At 51.0% G+C, this 19282-nt stretch overlaps 1 protein-coding gene across 3 annotated transcripts in view; it reads right to left on the bottom strand.

The window, feature by feature from the left end:
• Positions 1 to 4085: 4085 nt before the first annotated feature.
• Positions 4086 to 19282, bottom strand: part of SELENOI (selenoprotein I) — a 34935-nt gene continuing 19738 nt past the window's right edge. For 2 of the 3 annotated variants that reach the window (XM_055810437.1, XM_055810434.1), the window contains exons 4-10: positions 17923 to 17997; positions 17179 to 17441; positions 15558 to 15666; positions 13582 to 13630; positions 12951 to 13131; positions 11958 to 12140; positions 4086 to 9825 (exon numbers count right to left, since the gene is read on the bottom strand). In XM_055810437.1, the coding sequence (XP_055666412.1) occupies positions 9709 to 9825; positions 11958 to 12140; positions 12951 to 13131; positions 13582 to 13630; positions 15558 to 15666; positions 17179 to 17441; positions 17923 to 17997 (977 nt within the window). In that variant the 3' untranslated portion in view covers positions 4086 to 9708. The remainder of the gene's footprint in view (positions 9826 to 11957; positions 12141 to 12950; positions 13132 to 13581; positions 13631 to 15557; positions 15667 to 17178; positions 17442 to 17922; positions 17998 to 19282) is intronic. The other variant, XM_055810435.1, reaches the window with a different exon arrangement.

Here is a 19282-nt window from a genome sequence, read left to right as displayed (position 1 = left end):
TCACCTACGTCCCACAGGCTGTGTGGCCCAGGAGGCATGGGGCTCTGGGGCTGTGCATTGACCCTGTTTCTTGGCGCAACATCAAGTAGTTATCAGAGACAGGGCTGTCATAGAACCACAGAATGGGGTGGGTTGGAAGGGACCTTAAAGACCATCTAGTCCACATACACACCCTGCCACAGGCAGGGCCCCCTCCCCCCAGCCCAGGCTGCCCCCAGCCCCGTCCAGCCTGGCCTTGAGCACTGCCAGGGATGGGGCACCCACAGCTGCTCTGGGCAGCCTGGGCCAGCGCCTCGCTGCCCTCACAGGGAAGAATTTCTTCCTCATCTCCATCTCCCCTCTCTCATGTAAAGCCATTCCCCCGTGTGCCATCGCCACCTGCCCTTGCCCAAAGCCCCTCCCCAGCTTTCTTGCCGGCCCCTTTAGGCACTGGCAGGTGCTCTAAGGTCTCCCCGCAGCCTTCTCCTCCCCAGGCTGAGCCACCCCAGCTCTCCCAGCCTGTCCCCACAGCAGAGCTGCTCCAGCCTCTCATCACCTTTGTGGCTTCATCTGGACTCACCCTCCCTCACCATCATGACAGGAGGTCACAGGTTTTGCTTTCTGCCTCCCCCAGGGCTGCAAACATCTCTACCTGGGGCAGGACCAAGCTCCAAGTCACCCATATGCATATGTCGCTTGCCCATAGCAGGATTTGCTCGGTGCCCACCCACAGTGTTCCTGCAGCCCCAGGTCTTATCAGCACTTGGACCCACTGTCCTGGACACACATCAGCGAGTCCAAAGGTGGGCAAACGTGCCACGTGGCCACCTCCTGTGCCACGTGGCTGCCTCCTGTGTCAAGGGCAGCCAAACCAGTTTGCTACACCTGGATTTTGGGTGCCCAGGAGGGGTAGCCTCCTTGCCAGAGGACTCTGGGGAGGGTGCAAGGCCCCTCGTCCTATTTTGGGAAAGTGATGCGCACCCATGGGGGTGAGCAGAGGGATGTGTGAGGAGCTGCTGAGCGTGGCTGAGCCCATCCCTGCAGTATCGGCGCACTGTGGGCTGACAGGGGCACAGAGCTGGATGAGTATGGGTGGGCAGGCAGCCGTGGTGCCAGCAGCAGGTACACTCTTCCCCCTCTTCCTCCCAATGAAGTGATGAATTAGTGAATTCTCATGTTAGCCTAATCCATACAAAGGGGATCATGTCCTTGTTGGCTTGTTTTCTTTCCTAATAAGCTCATAAAAAAATAATTTACAGAGTAAGTTGTCCTGTAAATCTATGAGGTCCAAATGGACCACAACAGCAGCCTGCGCAGCCAGCACACGGTGTGCTGCCAAAATGCTATTGTTATTAACAATCCTTTAAGCATATTACACCTACCACAACAATCCTCTTAGAGGAAGCCGTCGAGACAGCTGATAAAAGACAAGGCATCGCTTAAATACACCTCGGCTTTAGCCCAGAGGGAAAGTGCAAGGCCCAGGTGGCTGCTCACCCACGTCCTGCAAAGGTGGGTCACACATTGCCTGGCCTAAGCCAAACTCCCTCAAAATTTGGGGAGCCTGGGTTGATGCCACGGCCCGAGGGGATCAGACCCTCTGCAGCAGCTTGGGTAGGTTTGTGGTAGAGCAGAGCCCGTGCCTGCTGCAACGTCCCACTGGTGGGGGGGGCTGGCCATGCCTCATGGAGCTGCAGAATGCAGAGAAACCCCTTCTGTTGGGTAGCAAAACGGCTCCTGGGGCTGCTCCACACCCACAGTGTCACAGTCGGGAGAGCATGGCTCCTGCCCCAGCAGCAGCACCCATTGCATACCTTGGTTTAGAGCAATTCTTATTATTTTTGGTAGAAATGCCGGCGGGTGGACTGGCACTGATGGTCATGGGGAGGTCTCTGCAGTGCTGGGTGTGGAATGCTGTGAGAAGGAGCAGCAGCGTAGGGACCCCCCTGCCACAGCACCCATGCCCCTGTGCACCAGTGGGGGAAGGCAGAGATTTCCCAACTGCAAAGAGGTCCTGGGTTTGATGGCATCAGTCCGAAGGGCACCGGGTGTGTGGTGCAAACGGCAGGAGGGTGGCACTGGGGCTGAAACTCCCGCTACTGCCAACCCTGTCCTCCTTTCTGCCAACAAAAGGGCACAGAGAGGGAACTTTGGGCATGGGATATGTATCCAGCACTTCTCAGCCAGTCTGCTGGGTCGCCCAGGAGCTTCTGGAGTAGAAGCATTACCTTCTGCCCTCAGATTGGCCCTGACTGAAGCTCCCACCAGTTCATGCCTCTCCATTTAGCCCTGTGCCGCCTGTGTGCCTTCCTGGGCATGCCTGGAGCTGCACACAGAGAGCAGCAACTCAGACCTCCAGGTCTGGCTGAATTTTGATGTGATTTGGTGGCCACAAACTAAGATGCCCTCCCTCCCAGCCCAAGGTGTGTGTTTGGAAGGAAGAAGGCAGTTCCTCTCCCTTCCCCTGCCGCAGCCTTCCCTGGCCACCCACCGGAGCAAGGACCATGTCCCTGGCCACTTCCACGTCCCAGCACAGTCCTCCTGATCTGACACTGGGTGACCCAGAAGGGCCATGACTCCACTCACCCCATAAGAAAGTCAGTCAGGGGCTCGAGAGGACATTCTTCCTAATTCCTGACCTCAGCTTCCTTGGCTTTATTGGGTATCTGTGGTCTCCTGTCCAGGGCACGCAGCCACCGACAGCAGCTTATTCCCCTGTGAGCAACCCCTGCCACGCTGACACAGGGATAAAGCAGGGATCACCCTGATTAGCACCGAAGACGACAGCATTAAGAGCTTGCTGTGATCACAGGTGGCTTTGCTGGGGCAGAGCTGAGTCCTGACTTGTTGGGGCAGCCACACTGATGCCAGGAAAACAGTGGTTTCCAGCAACACTCACCTCCTCCCTCTGCTGGGGCACCTTCCTGAGCCCATTTGGGGTGAGCACCACATCCATGAGCTGTGGTTGAAGCAAGCCATGACCCTGGCTTCAATGGGGCAGGAAAGGGTTGTCCGGCGAAACGCATCACCTCTGTCCATGTTTCGTGCCCTGCATTTTCGCAGCACCACAGGGTGGTGGGGATGGGCAGGGACCCCTGGGACCACCCAGCCCACCCCTGCTCAAGCAGCCGCACAGGGCCGCAGCCAGGCGGGCTCTGGACGTCCCCAGAGAAGGAGACTGCACAGCCTCTCTGGGCAGCCTGTCCCCGTGCTCCGGCACCCTCAAGGGAAAGAAGTTTTTCCTGCCCTCCCCACGGAGCTCCCTGTGCTGCAGTTTGTGCCCGTTGCCCCTTGTCCTGTCGCTGGGCACCGCTGACAAGAGCCCGGCCCCGGCCCCCTGACACTGGCCCTTAAGGTACCTGTGTGCATCGCTCAGGTCCCCTCTCAGCCTTCTCCTGCCCAGGCTGAACAGCCCCAGCTCCCACAGCCTTTCCTCCTAGGAGAGATGCTCCAGAGGCTTTGTCGCCTTCATGGCCCTTCCCTGAACTCTCTCCTGTCTGTCCATGTCTCTCTGGAACTGGGGAGCCCAGCACTGGACCCAGAGCTCCAGATGGGCCCCACCAGGGCAGAGCAGAGGGGGAGGACCACCTCCCTCGACCTGCTGGCCACATTCCTCCCAATGCACCCCAGGATCCCACTGGCCCTTTGACCATGAGGACACACTGCTGGCTCATGAAATAGCAGAGCAAAGGGAAGAAGCCTTTGGGATGTCAGAGTTTCAGCTAAAAGAGGATGCTGCACCTCTCCATGGACCCCCATATCCCTGTACCACAGCCCAAGGTCCCATTATCCCAGGAGAGTGCCATGGGGCAGGCACAGCCCAAGGCAATGCTGCCTTCTCCTTCCACATCTTCCCTGGTGCTGCAGCCAGCTCACTCCCTGCCCTGCAGCACCTTGCCAAGCACCACAGCTGCAGCCTGACACAGCAGGTGAATAAAACCCATCACTCCAAGCCGGAGTTTTTCCACCTCGGCTGCAACAAGCACAGCCACTCAAAGCAGGGCTGCAGCTCCAGCGTGGGCACTGCTGTGCCCAAACCTGCCCTGTGTGGTGGGCTGCCTGCTCAGCAGAAAGGAAGAAAGAAAGAAAAACAAAGGCAAACACCATTAAAAGGCTTGGAAAATTTTATTCTTTACTGAATAATAGTTTTTTGTTTGGTTTAAACACAATAAATATTTCAGTAATAGCATTTAACAGACTGGAATTCAAATCACTGCAGTACCTAAACTCCCAGAGACAGGACTCCGGGGATGTGATCAGGCTCCCTGGGAATGTGGCCAGGCTGCTTGATCTGATGTCTCTTTAGGGGTACCCCTGCGTCAAGGGACTGAGCTCGCTTGGCTCCGGTGAGGAGCCCGGCAGAGCACCCAGAGTCCCAGGGCAGCCAGGCTGCTGCTGTCAGTGTGACAGCGGCTCCTCTGAAAGGCTCAGGGGGGAATGGACAGAACCAAACCACCATAGCATCACAAGCACCAAACGCATCTTTCCCTGCATCATTTCACAGCCCCCCCAGTCCTGGGAACTGGGACAGCAGCCAGCAGCACTGCCTCTCCAGCCCCACTGCACAGAGGGTCGGTGGCAGAAGACGGAGCAGGAGGGCCCACTTTGTGCCTCCAACTTTGTTTCCAGAAGGACAAGGCAGCATCACTAACTCCTTTCCCACCCTGCCTAGGAAAAGTGAATAGCCACAGAAAGGTGCCTTTGAAGACGCTCTGAAGGGCTGCAGAGAAGGTCTCTGTCCTGCATTTATAGCAGAGGGCCGGAGAGCAGGGACTGTTTGCAAAACCACTCAAGAGGTAAGGGTTGAGTCTGAAATGCCCTGGGTCCACCCCGCTCCTGCAGGTTGGGTTTGACGCTGCTGCCTTGCTTTGCCTTTACGTGCAGGGTTACAGCTGTAGAAGAGAGCGATGCAGCACACTCTTAAAAGACCAGAGCCGAAACCAGCCTGGGACCCACCACCCTCCTTCCAGAGGGGCTGGTGCCAGCGCAACACGGACCACTGCTGAGATCAGCACCCGCTTCAACTAAGAGCTTGAGGGACAGAAGCAGGTCAGTCTCCCTGCTGGGAGGGAGGGAAGGCAGGGTAGACCACTGGAAGTGTTCAAGACCAGGCTGGATATGGCTTTGAGCAACCCAGTCTAGTGGAAAGCATTCATGGCCATGGCAGGGGGGTTGGATCTAGCTGATCTTTAAGGTCCCTTCCAACCCGAACTACTCTGTGGATGAGGTCTCCAGCCTGAAGCATAGCACCAGCTCCCACCAAATGGCCACCATGAATGCCACTGGCCAAGACGAACAGCACCTTACAAGGTGAGCAGCAAATTTCACCGAGAGCCTCTGCTCCAGGGCAGTGATGCCCTGACCGCCTCCTCAAGACCAGCCTAGCAGCCTCTCAAGCCTAGTCTGACCCCACTGCGTGGGCCAAAGGGTCTTCTACTAAGTAGCAGTGACCTCTTCTAAAAGCAAAGAGGTCAGCGTGGCACCCATTGTCACTATGTCCCACCAAGAACCGCCTCCACGTCACCTCAGCTGCTGCTTCAACACAGCATGGTGAGGTAGAACAGGTGGGCAAAAGCAGGAGGAGCCAAGGCAGCAGGCTGTGGATCTGCATTAGAAAAGCAAAAAAGTAAATAAGCTTTTAGCCGACCCAGCTTCATCCCCACCACTGGCCCATGGCACCACAGCAAGGCTGACACACTGCACTGGAAGATTTTGGGATGGGGGGTTGTAAGGGAACCCTGGTGCACTGAGGGACTCCTGCTTCTCAAGCAAGCCACGCATGCTAAGCAAAAAGGGACAACCGGAAACAAGACTGTTTCAGGGAAGCTCCTGCAGGTTTCAGGATACAGAAACCCCATGGACAGTTCAGCTATGGCCTAAGGCGACCAGAGCTCCACTCACGGCTGCACACAAATCAACTGTTCCCTTGGACCCGTGTATGAAAAAAAAAAATATCTGAGCCACTTTCTAAAAAAAACACTACTTCTCTAGAGACTTGCCAGGTCTATTGCAAGCAGCCACAGATGCTCTCAGAGGAGAATTGTTTAGAGGCCTTGCTAGAACTGACCCAACTGAGATCAAAGCCGCTCTCAGACCACACGCTGCAGGTACTCGACACACCCAGGAGGTAACATCAGACCAGCTCTATTTAAGGAGCTTAAATACATGTTTCCAGAGCCTCAGAAGCTCATGCTTACAACATGCTGCTCCCCTGGCTCTGGTAAAGCTGCCTGTTATCAGGTGATGGATGTTTACAAGTGGAGGGACTGCTGTCGAGCCCCTGCAGTGACCGGCTGCAAAAGAGACGTGTTAGCTGTGGCACAGACACACCGGAGGAAGGAACAAGCTGAAAACCACAGCACGTAGGTGCTTGTTTGTAGGCCCACAGCTCAGCTGCAGCATTTGTTCTTGTAAAATGTGGTCGTTGCACTAAAAACAACTTTTGGCCAAACCCCAGGAGATCCCAAAACCTGCACTTCACCCTCAGCCCCGGCTCTGCTTGTGAATTCCTGCTCTAGGTCCGTGGCGCGGTGCAGAGGCAGGAGCCCCAGCTCCTGAACCACAAGACCGAAACGAAAAAGGCCTGCAAGCAAAGCTGCCTCTGCCTTGGCTGTGCAAGTCCTGCGTCAACACATTGGTGTGTCCCAGGCTCCCACAAAAACCTGCCTCAGAGCAAAGGCTGACTGGACACAGCATGGCAAGGACCAGGAGGAGCTGGCAGTGCCACCACCTCTTCCCACAGCACAAAGTCCTGCCTGGATCCAGAGGCCAGGAGACAGACATCCCAGTGGGTCTCAAAAGACCACACACCTCCCTGAACAGTTTTTTTTTTCCTGGTAACACTCTGTATTGAGATAAAATGTGCAAAAGAGATTTAGGAAAGCTTAAGACAGTGCTGTTACCAACTCAGCAGGTCCATCAGTAATTAAGAAAATACGACTAACACTATCCCTGGAAGAAGAGGCAACATGGATCAGCCTTCAAATAGCAGGCAGGAGCTGAGGAGCAAGCACACATCCTACCCAGACCGTGCATGACCCTGTCCCACCCCAAAGAGCACATCCCAGCACAAGTGCAGAGTCTAGCCAACAAGGAAAGCAACCACCACCGTGACACAACCACCCTCAGATGCTGTTCACAAGGAATATATTTATTCTCAAGGCTTAAAACCGTTATTAATAATAAGTAGTTTCTCAGCATGCCGCATCCCACCACGGCACAATGGATTGGTCTTTCTGTGTGTTTCCATTCCCCTCCCAAAATGCGGGAGCAGAAATCACTTAATTTCTAACAGCCCAAGCAGAACCTCCTGCAGCTTTGCAGCAGCATGAGCTGGGAACAGAGCCATACGTGCACCGAGGTCAGACCCACTCTCCTCACTCCAGCACAAGCCTGGTAGTACTAGAGACAAGCAAGCCTGTTTACCAGCACTGATTCAAGGAGATATTTTTTCTAGTTTTAAGGTGCAATAAATTAAGGCACCAAAAATCCAGGACTCTCCAAAGATAAAGCCTGTCAGACATGAAGCGGTTCCAGTTTTTGAGACAGGTTTCTCCTACAGCATGACAAGCATTTGCAGGATTTTAGACAGGAAGTCCTGCTTCCATGTTTGTAACTTCACAAAGGGTTTTTTCAGGGTATATTACGTGCTGTAATACACACCAGCTCACAGCTAGGTGAGATGACAGACAAACAGCGTATTATGGAGACAAAGTGACATCCTAAGATTTAAGATCAGACAACTTCTCACAGCATTAGTACTGGTCCATCTGCTACTTGAACATGTCCCATAGATAAGTGTTGTGTCCCGTTTTAAGATTCCCTGTAGTTCTTGTGTGAGTGTGACTTAAATTTATCTCCCTTCATAACTGTATTTCATTAAATAGTAAGTAAAAAATTCAAGCACAGCCCAATTCATTTGTATGCTTAGGGTTTTTTTTTTTTTTCTGTACAATGTCAGTAAAATATATAGGAGTAAGCTACTTTATTTAATAAACTCTGAAAACCATTTGCCCCCTCTCCCAGATTAGGCACCCTTCCCAGACGCGCCATAGCCATACAGACACAGGAGCACGCAGACGTTCAGCCGAGCCCTCCCGCAATGTCAGCCCAGACGAACGCACCAGCGCGTTCCTCCCAGGGTGTACCGTGACTGAGCAACCCCAATGTCACACCCTGTGAATGCACGAGCTCGCCTCAGGATTTCAAGTCTCATACTCTGCATGACAATGACTCAAATTTACAAAAGAAAAAGCATTAAATACTAGTTACAGTTTGAAGGTTTCCTAAAGCAGGAGGAGTCTTCACCTGCAGAAGGAAAATGCTGTGACCAAGCTTCCATGAACCACGTTGCACAATAATCAATGTATAAGTGACTTTGTTCCCATGGTAAATTACATATGCACAACCTGCTGCGCTTGTTCGCTTCCGGATGCAGCCTTTCCAGAGCCTGGGTTTAAGCTACACTCTTCATTCAAGCACAGGTCTTCATTAAATAAAGTGAACAGAAAAGAAAATCAGCATTCAGTCTTCACCACCCCACTCTTAACTCAATTACAAAAACAAATTAAAAAAAAAAACAATCAATGCAAACGTCTTTTACAAATGGACAGTAAACAAATATATCTCTGGATGAGACATGCAGCCGCTGGGGACAACTGTTTTGAAAATGAAGTGATACTCGGAAAGGACTCCACCACACATACACCTGTGAGCTTTCTGAAACTGCACGCACAACCAACACAACACTTATTAACGTGCTTCTCTAAGTGGTGGATTTGCTGCTGTTGATGGTCTGGTGGGAAGGGCGATGTGCAAACCAAGACTGGCTGTGCTGCTACAAAGGAAGAGGCTCAGGCAGCATGCAATGACCCAGCACAGCCAACCTGAAACAGCAAGTTCATAGTGGTAGGAAGAGGGGGGGAGTCTGGCTCTGTGTTAGGCTGGTGTAAGCCTCTTCCTGCTGCTGACCAGAGCCCAGACCCCACACTCAGGCGGGGAACACACACAAACAGGAACACAGTCGAGATGTGGTCCCAGATATCCACAGCTCGAGCCAAGGAGGCAGAAGCTGCCTTCCTGCTTTTACAAGAAATTGAGCCCTGATGTTTTAAGGCCCCCAAGCAGAGTATTACTAGAAGTTTTGTGTGGTGTTTCTTTTTTTTTTTCCCCCTCTTGGGGGAAAAAAAAAAAGAAAAGAAAAGAAAAAAGGTGCAAGTATTTGCCCAAATAGCAAATAGGTGAATGCAGGAAGGCAGGACAGAATGTGGGAGAACTGTCACCATCTGCTCCCTAAGTCCCAGCCCAGGTCAAGGGCTGTCTAGCAGGAATAGGGGCAGACAAACTCCCCCAACCACCAGGATGTTCCCCTGACCTTTTAGAAATCAGCCATTATGTGGGTTTTGGTGACAGGCCAAGATGCTTTGCTCAGGTAAAACCACCTGCACTCTCAATCAGCTCCACCTGACCAAGAGACTCAGTCCGAGGTTTCACTGGGAACATTCAGCTGGTCTAATATACAGTAATAGTGACCTGAAAGGTTACCCTCCTCATCCAGTTTCACCCAAAACCGAAAGCTTACATTCATCAAACAGCAGCAGGGGCTGCCCCATGCCAGTCCTGCCCTGGCTGCACTAGATACCGTGCGTACTTTGCCCTGATGTCTTTCCAGAGGATAGGTTTAGATCTGTGGTGATGGTTGAAGTATTTACAGGTATTTCCAGCGGTTATTTACAGTACTTCTGCAGACCGCAAGCTGATTTTCTCTTCCTCCACTCCTAGTCAATCTGCTGTGGGCTTCTTTAGTGAGAAGGGCCGTATATTGAAGTGCCTGCTCAGCTGGCTCACCTGGGGACAAAGCAGACAACAGGACTAGGTTAGCAAGGCTCAGAGGGACAAGGAGGAATGTGGGCAGAGCACCAGACCCGTTCCCTGTAGCCAGCAAAGCCCCTGCCACTTTCCTGCACTCACTTTCCCTGCCATTGCCCACCCTACCTGCTCCCCATGGGCACAGCAGATCTGGACCACAGCCTCTCTTTTGTGCTATGGGGCCAACCAGGCTGCCCTGCTCAGGAGCCAAGCCCTGTCCCTGTCAGCTCGACACTGGGGCTGGCCAGGTGCGTGGCTCCACAGGCTGCAGTCTTGCTCCCTTCCCATACCTTCCCAAGTAACAGCCTGGGCTATCCAGGAGCGGACTCACCTCCATTTCCTGCCACCCTCAGGGGCAGGAGCCTGAAACACCTGCCCTGAGCCCAGGCACGCACCATTTTACCCTGCGGTTCTGCTCCCTCTCTGCCCCTCCCAGCGATATTTTTATTGTTTTGCTTAATCAATCTGATCACCGCAGCTATCTATATGAAAGATTGCTCCCTGAATCCACCTGCAAGTAAAACTGGGGGCTGGGTACTTCACATTAACCGTGCAGACACACACAGGAAGGTCACAAAAAGGAGAGGAACCCAACACCAGATTTTGTATCATTTTACACCAGCCTTTAGAAGAAGCTTTCACCACCTCTTTTGAGGACATGAGAAAACTACAGAGGGCCAAGAGCTGCACCAGGACACGAGCTTTCAGGCACGGTACGGAGAACTGCAGGCAGGAGGATAAAACGGATGGCGTGGCACTGGCACCTGCTGCCTGCAAAGTAACGGCCACTGCAGAACCAAGAGCAAGCAGAGCTGAGCAGCACCAGCGGCTGAGCTGGGCAGAGGGGTTTATTCCTCATCATTACTCCCAAACTCAGAGCAGTTTGGGATTACAGCCCACTCACAGAGCCTTAAAAGGCTCTTCAGCTCAAAGCTTCTTTTATCCTCACAGAGAAGACTGCACAGATGGGCCCTTGGAAAGCTGGTGGGGGGAAGGAGGGGAACACAAACTCAGGGGAGCAGAGCACTCAGAAGCTCACTGCAGGGGATGGACAAGCCTGGGAAGGATGGTTACACCATCCAGCCAGTCCCCCTCTCCAGCTATGATTCCAAGACCAAATTTATTTAAGCTTCTTAGCTATTCAAATCCTTCTTGCATAGAAGCCTCATTACACTAATTGGAAAGACAAGACAACCTGGCTATTACTTCTTTGCTGTAATTACAGTTCAAACTCGACTCCGGAGGCCCCACATTAGCGATGGGTTTCCCAAGGGACAGGGCTTCCCAAGGAGGGTGTATGCACGTGGCGGAGGCCAGCTCTGCGGGGGACATCAGGTCCCTCACCCTCCTTCCTCAGCAGCTTCTTGGGGCATTTCTAGTGAGACTCAGTCTCCCAGTTTTCTCTCTTAACCAAAACTCAGGGAGTCAGGCAGAGCTGGCACAGAGCAAGGGGAGCAAATTGGTCCCTGGATGTCTACACAGCCCTTGCAGCAGGGCCGAAGATGTTGCAGCTGCAGTGTCCCACTTCCCCTAGCAGGGACATCCCCCCTCCATCCTGGCTCTCCAAGAGACTCCAGCACAGGGCAGATCAGCAAGGTCGCAGATCAAACTCATCGACCAAAGTAACACCACCAGCAGTTTAACTTCTTATACAAAGACTCCCAAATTAAGCATTTCTGCCTGATGTGCAGACACAGCATCTGCTGCTCAGGGTATCTACTGGAGCCGCTGTTCCCACTCCCCAAGGGTGTGGGTCACCCACGCTGGCTTACACCCCACAAGCCGGTCACTAAGCTGCAACCACAGCCAGGATGAGTTAAACATGGCAGCAGAGGTGCAAGTATGCGTTTCAAACTAATCTCTGGTACAACAGCCCCTGTCACATTGCATGTTGCTTGCTTAAAACCCATGTGACAGCCTGCACAAGCCTCTTGCAAGAATGTCATCTCAGGTTTCATATGGTCACAGACAGCATGACACAGCACCATTCCCAATGACATTCCCATTTTTAAGCAGAGTATTCTCTGCCCCAAAGAGCAGTAGCTCCCAAGGAAAGCCCGCAGGCACAGCACAGCAGCCAAGCCCAAAGCCCATGTGCTGAGTCCACCTACCACGACCACTCCGTAGTGGATGTGCGCCAGGGTGAGGAAAGCAGTTAACATGTAGAGGAGAAGCGTTTCGCTGTTTGGTGCAAACCCGAACATCACCACGAACAGCACCACTGCTATGGGGAGCAGCATCCAGTTCAGAGGCTGGCAGCGCGTGCTGCTCATCTGACAGACGATCAGTTGGCACTGCAGGAAGAGAAAGCAGGAAGAGAGCTTACACCCAGTATCGACTCTGCAAGCTCAGAGCTGTCTGTCCACAGTGCAGAGAGGACTGTCACACATGTACCCATCGTCTACGCTTCGGACTGCCATCATGCAGTTTCCCCAAGTTTCTCACTCGGGATCTTTCTTTGCATTAGAATTCCTGTGGGACACAGAGCAAAACCTCATGGGACAGGAAGGTAATAGGGAAACAAGCATCAAGGGCATCTTTAAAAGAAAAAGGAGTTTCCTTGAGCTGACAGACTTACCGGCATTATCTGCACCATCAGCAGAAAACCCTGCCAAGCAGCAGCATGAGCTGCTGGACTCAGGGCATGGACACACAGCGCTGCTCACAGCTGAGGTGATGACCACAGGCGCCTTTGTTAAAAGTCTCAAGCAAGCACAGATGCAATAAGCAGCTAAATGAGATTTTGACAAAAGCTTCAGTCCCTCCCATTTTAAATGTATCCCAAAAAAGGAAGCAGGCACTCCTTTCATATTGGCAGTTTGCTATTCACAACACAGAGTGCATGAGTGTGTAAACACACTCACTTTAACTCATTCTCTAGTTTCTCAAGAGTGAAAACTGCAGCACAAAATTCACAGACCCCAAATCCTGTCTACTTTCCTGTTTGTTCTTTCAACCATAGCAAAACAGAAAAGCTGTTAAGTTAATCTTTACATCTGCCTTTTCACATTTGAGCTGGTCTTTTTCTTTCTGCCTCCCAAGTGTCCTGGCAGGCTTCATGCTCCCCAAGAGATAAACCAGAGCATAAAGCAAAAGCTGCTTACAGAAATGTTAGCAAAGGCTGTTCCAACCATGAAATAGAAGAGTCTCGGCTGGACCTCCAGGATGTCTGTCGGGGACACAAAGATCCATGTGGTGCAGAGCAGGAACAGCAACACTGGGGATACCAGCGGCAGCATGATTTCATACACAGAGTGGTGCTTCAAGGTGTTATTTTTATAGGCCCTGAAACACAAAGAAATGAAAATACATGGAACCACAGCTGAGAAATACCTGGTGCCTGCCTTCGGTAGAGGGCTGCAAAATCTCACTGGCCATCCCGCTACTCAAAACTGTTGGTACCAGTCACAACCAGTGTCAGACGAGGAAGATGCACATCTCCATTGTTAACCAAAAAACCTCCTGAATTACAGAAGCACCTGGTTGTCTGGCTCTCTGGATTACAGCCAACAGGACAAAAACTGGAAGCCCTCCTGCAAGTGCCTGCCAAGCAGGCTGCCAGCTCGCTCCTCCCAGTGCGCCCTGCAAACTCGGACCGTCTGGCGTGTCAGAGCCACTCTGCCACACTGAAGGCAGTCACCTGAAAACTACTAAGGAAACCAAGTTATAAAGGCTTTGGGGGCTCTTGCAAAGGTGCTAGTGTAGGGAGGGAGACTTGAGGATGGAGAAACTTACTTGTAGAAGTTATACAGGCTCATCGGCAGCGTCACAGTGAGTGCACAGGCTGGAAAAGAAAGAGCCATGTTACTGCCCCATGACAGAGGGAGACCATCACATGCACCTCATGAACGGGCAGGTGGTTGTGCTCTGGTTTAAGTTGCTTGCAACAAAAATAGCTCAGAGGTGCACCAAGAATAGCTCGGCATGTTTAAAAGTAGGTACTCCAAATTCTGGTCCAAGAGCTGTAATTACAAGTTACAGTCTGCTATAAATTAAAGACATTTCAGTTTTAAAAGGTTGCATAATACTGGGCTTATTAATGCTTTAAACAGTTACAAAGTTTAATCATAATACTGTCTTAAAAGGAGACACAAGGGGAGTTCAGACTCCACAAGTGACATGGCTGTGCACAACAGTTTTCAGTCTTCCTAATAAAACCTATTTGCTCTTTCTTCCACTGTGAGCAAGCATTTTCAGTTTCCACTGTGCAAAAAAGTTCTTGTCATTTAACCTGACAAATGACACAAAGAGTCTAAGTAACTTTGAAAAATCTAGACCTCAATAGGAAACATCATCCAACTACACACAAATCCTTGATAGTCTATCACAACTCCTTCCGTGTTCATCTAGCAGGAGGCATTTTAACAAAGCTGTAGATATTCCTGCTTTTAATAACCCAACTCCTATCCAAGTGCTCAAACCCAGCCAATGTAGGCATTGCGCTCTAGTTTTCATATAGAAAAAGTGCATTTATTATTCATGTTAAGTTACAGTTGCCAAAGGAAAGCTCAGAATATCCACCTGATTAAGTGCAAGCATTAGATTTAGCACAATTCAAGACATATTCATTTGAAATTAAGTAGTTACAATTAACAACTCCCTAAAGTTACAATTTAAAATTCCCTTAAGAAAGGGGCACAGACTAAGAAAAATTAAACTGAGCAAGGACTTTATGTCAAACTGCATTAAGCAAAGACAGCTCTCCCTCGCTAAGCTTCACCTGCATTACTCTCCCTTTTGCAGTGGCTTGTTCTGACTGACCACTGGAGAGAAAGGCTTTTATTCATTGTAGGGTTTTTTTCATTTAATTTTTAGATGGGTGGATGGAGGGCAGGATCCCCAAACAGCAGAGTGCTTTTCCACATGGCCGTGGCTGTAACCTGCCTCCTGCAGCAGCCCCAGGCTCCCAGACAGCATTTAGGCTCTGAGTCCTGCAGGGCGAGACAGAGCCCCAAGCCCACTCTGCAAAGAGCCCAAGCGCCAAGGGGTTCCCCCCTGGCTCCCAGCACCCACCTGCCCACCAGGCTCCAATTTATCCCCTAAAAACACCACAGCTCTCGCTGAAAACAAGCCGTGCTTCCCCTGGGCAACGTGAAGCACACAGCCCCAGCACTCGGGCAACACAGCTATGCAGAGGAGACATGTCTTCACACGCTCGCAGGTCCCAGGCACGAGGGAGGCTCCTGTTTAGCATCCAGGGGCCGGCGCTCAGCTCCAGCTGCCTCCCAGCACCCTGGCACACCCAGTTGTGAGCAACAGCTGCAACCCTCAGCCGCTCTCATCTGCCCTCTATACAGCTCCAGGCCAGGAACTGGCTTGTGCCTGTAGAAATCCCGAGCCCCAGGTAGGCAGCAGTGGGGCTGACCCCCCCCCCCCCCCCGCCCCGAGCAGCATCGTGCACCTGTACCCCCAAGACTGACACAAAATACATCTGAGGCATGAGCGCAGCGCTCAGCTTCCTTGCTCTTTGGGTCAACACAGGCCCAGGCAGGCCGGAGTTAACTTCTTGAAGGTAACCATGCAGAAGACAACACTGCTTTGAAATCCTGGGAAAAAGCAGGCTGCAAGAACACCCTCAATTAGTCATGTCAATAACAGCCTACAGGAGCTCTCGTTACAGCAAACAGAACAGCATTATCATATAATTCAGACACTGGGTTTCATTAAAAAGGTGGTGTTTAAAAGACAAGCTTCAACATGGAGCTTCTTACCAATAATCATTGCAGTGAATAGGTCTCTATATAAGAAATTAAACAGGAAAGGTGCATACCAGGCCTCAACTCCCACAATGGCTGTCACTATGTAGACAATTGAAATGGTCTGAAAGAAAACACAGGACAAGCAGGTGTGAGCAATTGCCTAGGCAAGTCTGGCAGCGCAACGCACATGCCAGGCAGCTTCAGGGAAAGGCAGCTCGAGAAGTACACTCAAAGCTAACATCGTTTGGTTCTCCCCACCAGCAGGAAGGAGAGAAACTTACAAAAACATATATATCCACAAACATCCCATGTTACCAGACCAGGTCTAGTAAGTATAGTAGCTGAGCTGCTGAGAATACAACTAGGAGCTGCTCCTCGCAGCAGGAGCAAAGATGCCCTCACACACTGTGAACTCGCAAGATGGATGCTTGAAGCACGAAAGAGAGGTCTTATACTACAAGCCGCCATGACCCTGGAGGGTTTGTGTGGGGACTCTTTTCTTATCCAGCAGCTGAAGCAATTACAGGGAAAGATATTTCAGTTTTAATAGTAACCCTGAAGCTGGGTGAAGCACACTGCAGGGTAGCTTAGCCCTCCACCCAGTGCCTTTATGCAATAGGCAGAGATCTGAAATCATTAGGGTTAAGCAATGCTTTTGGACAAAGGGGTCAGAGCATAGTCACAGGGGACCAGCTACAGTCTCCTTTTACTAGCAGAAATTATTATTGCAGTTAATGGAGCTGCATTAATTGAACTCTCTTCCAACTTGTTGCATTTCCCACCCAGTATCTGATAAACCAGGAGATAAAGGAGTACTGTGTGCTGCACGGTGCCATGGGACCGCACCCTGGCTAGCACCGCTGGCAGCAGTGAAGGTGAATTCTATCATCCAGAGCTTGCTCCCAGTTCCGATGGGCGCTTCAGAAAGAGCTTCCTGCAGAGAAGTCCTTAATGAGAGATGAACATGCCAACATACCAAAGGGTCCATCACTGTCAGTCTCTACACCAACTGGCCAGTTATTGTGGCACAGAGGGGCACCTCCCCAGGAGCCTCTGCTTCAGGCACAGTGATTAACACACCAGTTAGCTACTTCGCCACATTTTGGCACACATTCTGCTAGTGCCAAAAGACACCTCAAACTTCTAGACTTGAATTTACACATGCTACTATAATGTGGGACACTAATGACAGCAACAATTTAGGTGACCAGAACATGCATCTTAGGACAGCAGAAACTAGGTAGAGGAAACGCAAGGCAACATCCATTCTTCAAGCCTCGTATTTTTGTGGAGAGTTCATCTACAAAAGCTACTAGGAACAAAATAAAAATGACACCACACAAACCTCCTTGGATTTAATAGTTTTGAGCAGTCAAACTGTAGTGCCACATGACCCCAAGCTCTTAAAGCAATTATAGCTCGAAGTCATAAAAGCAGTCTCAGACAGCTCTCATCTGCCACAACACTTGGAGACAGGCTAAAGACACCCACCTCCAGAGAGCGTTGCAGTGACCAATTTACAAGGCTTTGGACACACAGCAGAGCTGCATGCATCCCTCGCACCCTCAGTAGGCATGCTAGCAGTTTATTGAGCTTCTGCTGAAGCGGAGCAGCGGTCACAGCATGTACTTACCACCTGGCTGATGTCATATCCCCAGGGCAGGAAGAGAATCCCTGTGTTATACTTCTCCCAGTGGGAGAGGATGAATGAAAACAAGACCACCCATAAGAGGAGGTAGAGAACAAAGACACTGACACCAGTGGAGCCCCGTCCAAAGGTGGAGTAAACTGTCACGACAAAGTACACGCAAGCCCAGCTGTCCAGGCCATGATCAAAGAGCTCTCCCAGGGGTGTGCTGGAGTTGGTCCGGCGAGCTTGTTTCCCATCAACGCCATCTGGGAAAAGAGGAAGGAGAAACGAGGAAACAAGGAGTTGTGCTGAATACCCCCACATAAAGCAACAGGCCGGTCTGCAGCTAACAAAGCACATGCAGCCAGCAAACAGCAGCTTTCACTACCTCCTGCTCGAAGGGGAAGTGTGCTGCCCACCCAGCTGCTCTATTTGAGACTGCAAAATGCAATAGTCTGACAAGACTGTATCTATTTAAAGTGGACCAAAGACAGAATTTCACAATTCACCTCCAAGTCAGTTCCAGCATCGGAACATCACATCAGCTGCTCTGGGACAACTTCTATCCACTTTGCAAAGCAGCAACCAGAAACTGCTCTAGCAGACCAAGTAGCAATTGGACTACTGCACGGCGGAAGGACAGAATCAAAAAATCTCTCATCCAGCTCAGAGATAAGACAACATGCAGCTGCAGCGCGAACAGAATGACAGACACAGCCCCCCACAATCAACTAGAAAAAGTCTTACCTAACGTATAAGCAATGAAGTTGAGGAGACCCACAACGACCCACACTCCATTTGGAACATGCTGGTGATCAGGAGCTGCAGAGATCAGAAGGATCCAAGTCAGTACAGCTCAGGGCATACTTTCAGTGGGTTTATTTTGGCACTAGAGGCACAGCAACAAGGACCGGCAGCTCACCAAGACAAAGCACCTATATAACTCAAACAGTGAAACTGAGATATTAGCTTTTCAGGACACGATGGCAGAGCTGTTCCACAACACCATGTGAAACTAGGTCACCAAGGACTTTGCTTTCCAGGACATATTTGTCCTCTGTCCCCAGCTCCCCAGAGTCACCAGATCTAAGAATTGGTGATGGCAGCTAGTAACTGTGGCCCAACTGCATGCCACAGAAGCGCATGCAGATTGGACTCTCCTCAACTACTTGTTCATAAAGCATTAAGTAGAGCCTCTTTGAGATGTGGTGACACTCTGCCTCTGTAGAAGCCTGTCAGCATCCCCCCCACCCAGTCTCCAGCTTGTGTCCTGCCAGTTGAAAAAGAGTTCCTTCTTAATCACATCTCCAGCACTGTTTCAGCAGGTAGCCAGCTTAGCTGTCTGCAAATCAGGGAGCCCAAAGGTGCATCTGAAAAACAGCAGGAAGAGGCACAGCTTCTTTGCAGCAGCCTCGAAGGAGGAGGGCCCATGGGGGTCTCCTAGGGGAAACAATGATTCCATGAAATGCCACCTCCTGTTTCCTTAAAGCAGCGTGGTGGTGCCTTTCCAGCAGTAAATGGAGAGCATCACTTCTACAAAACCACCCCCAAGGAGGCAAGGCACAAGCTTCTGGAGGTCTCACCAGCACAATGAAAAGTTCTCTTTACAAGCAGGACACATAAAACACGTGTGTAAAAGTGTCCCAAAGCATGACCTTCACCATCCTTTTGGCAGAGACCAAGTTTCTGGACATCTGCTGTCCTGGGGATTCTCACACTGAGCTTCCTTCCTTGAGCTACTGTCAGCTTTTCTTCCCATGGCTCACGAACAAAACCACAGTTCAAATTTTAGCTAACAGCACTGATGCCACCCAAGCTTTTGAAAGCCTGGCAGATCAAGAACAGTGCTTGTCTACCTACCAATAAAGGCAATCCCAAGAAACCAGCATTTTTCCTAATTAACTGTTTTGATAATTGGTCCAGTTTTAGAAGAACTGGATGAAACCTTCTGGACAACCTAAACCAAACCGGGCAAGGGCAAAGGGAGAGAAAAATAGAGAGGAAGCTATTGATAACTGAGAGCTATCATGCTGTATTGATCTTTCCCCTGGGAGACCCTCATGAGGAAGAGGACACAACTGAACCTTTGGATTCACGAACAGATGAA

The sequence above is a fragment of the Falco peregrinus genome, chromosome 7 (assembly GCF_023634155.1).
Source record: "Falco peregrinus isolate bFalPer1 chromosome 7, bFalPer1.pri, whole genome shotgun sequence".
NCBI lineage: Eukaryota > Metazoa > Chordata > Aves > Falconiformes > Falconidae > Falco > Falco peregrinus.
Note: the sequence above shows the minus strand (reverse complement) of the source record. Positions and strands in the feature narration are given on the sequence as shown.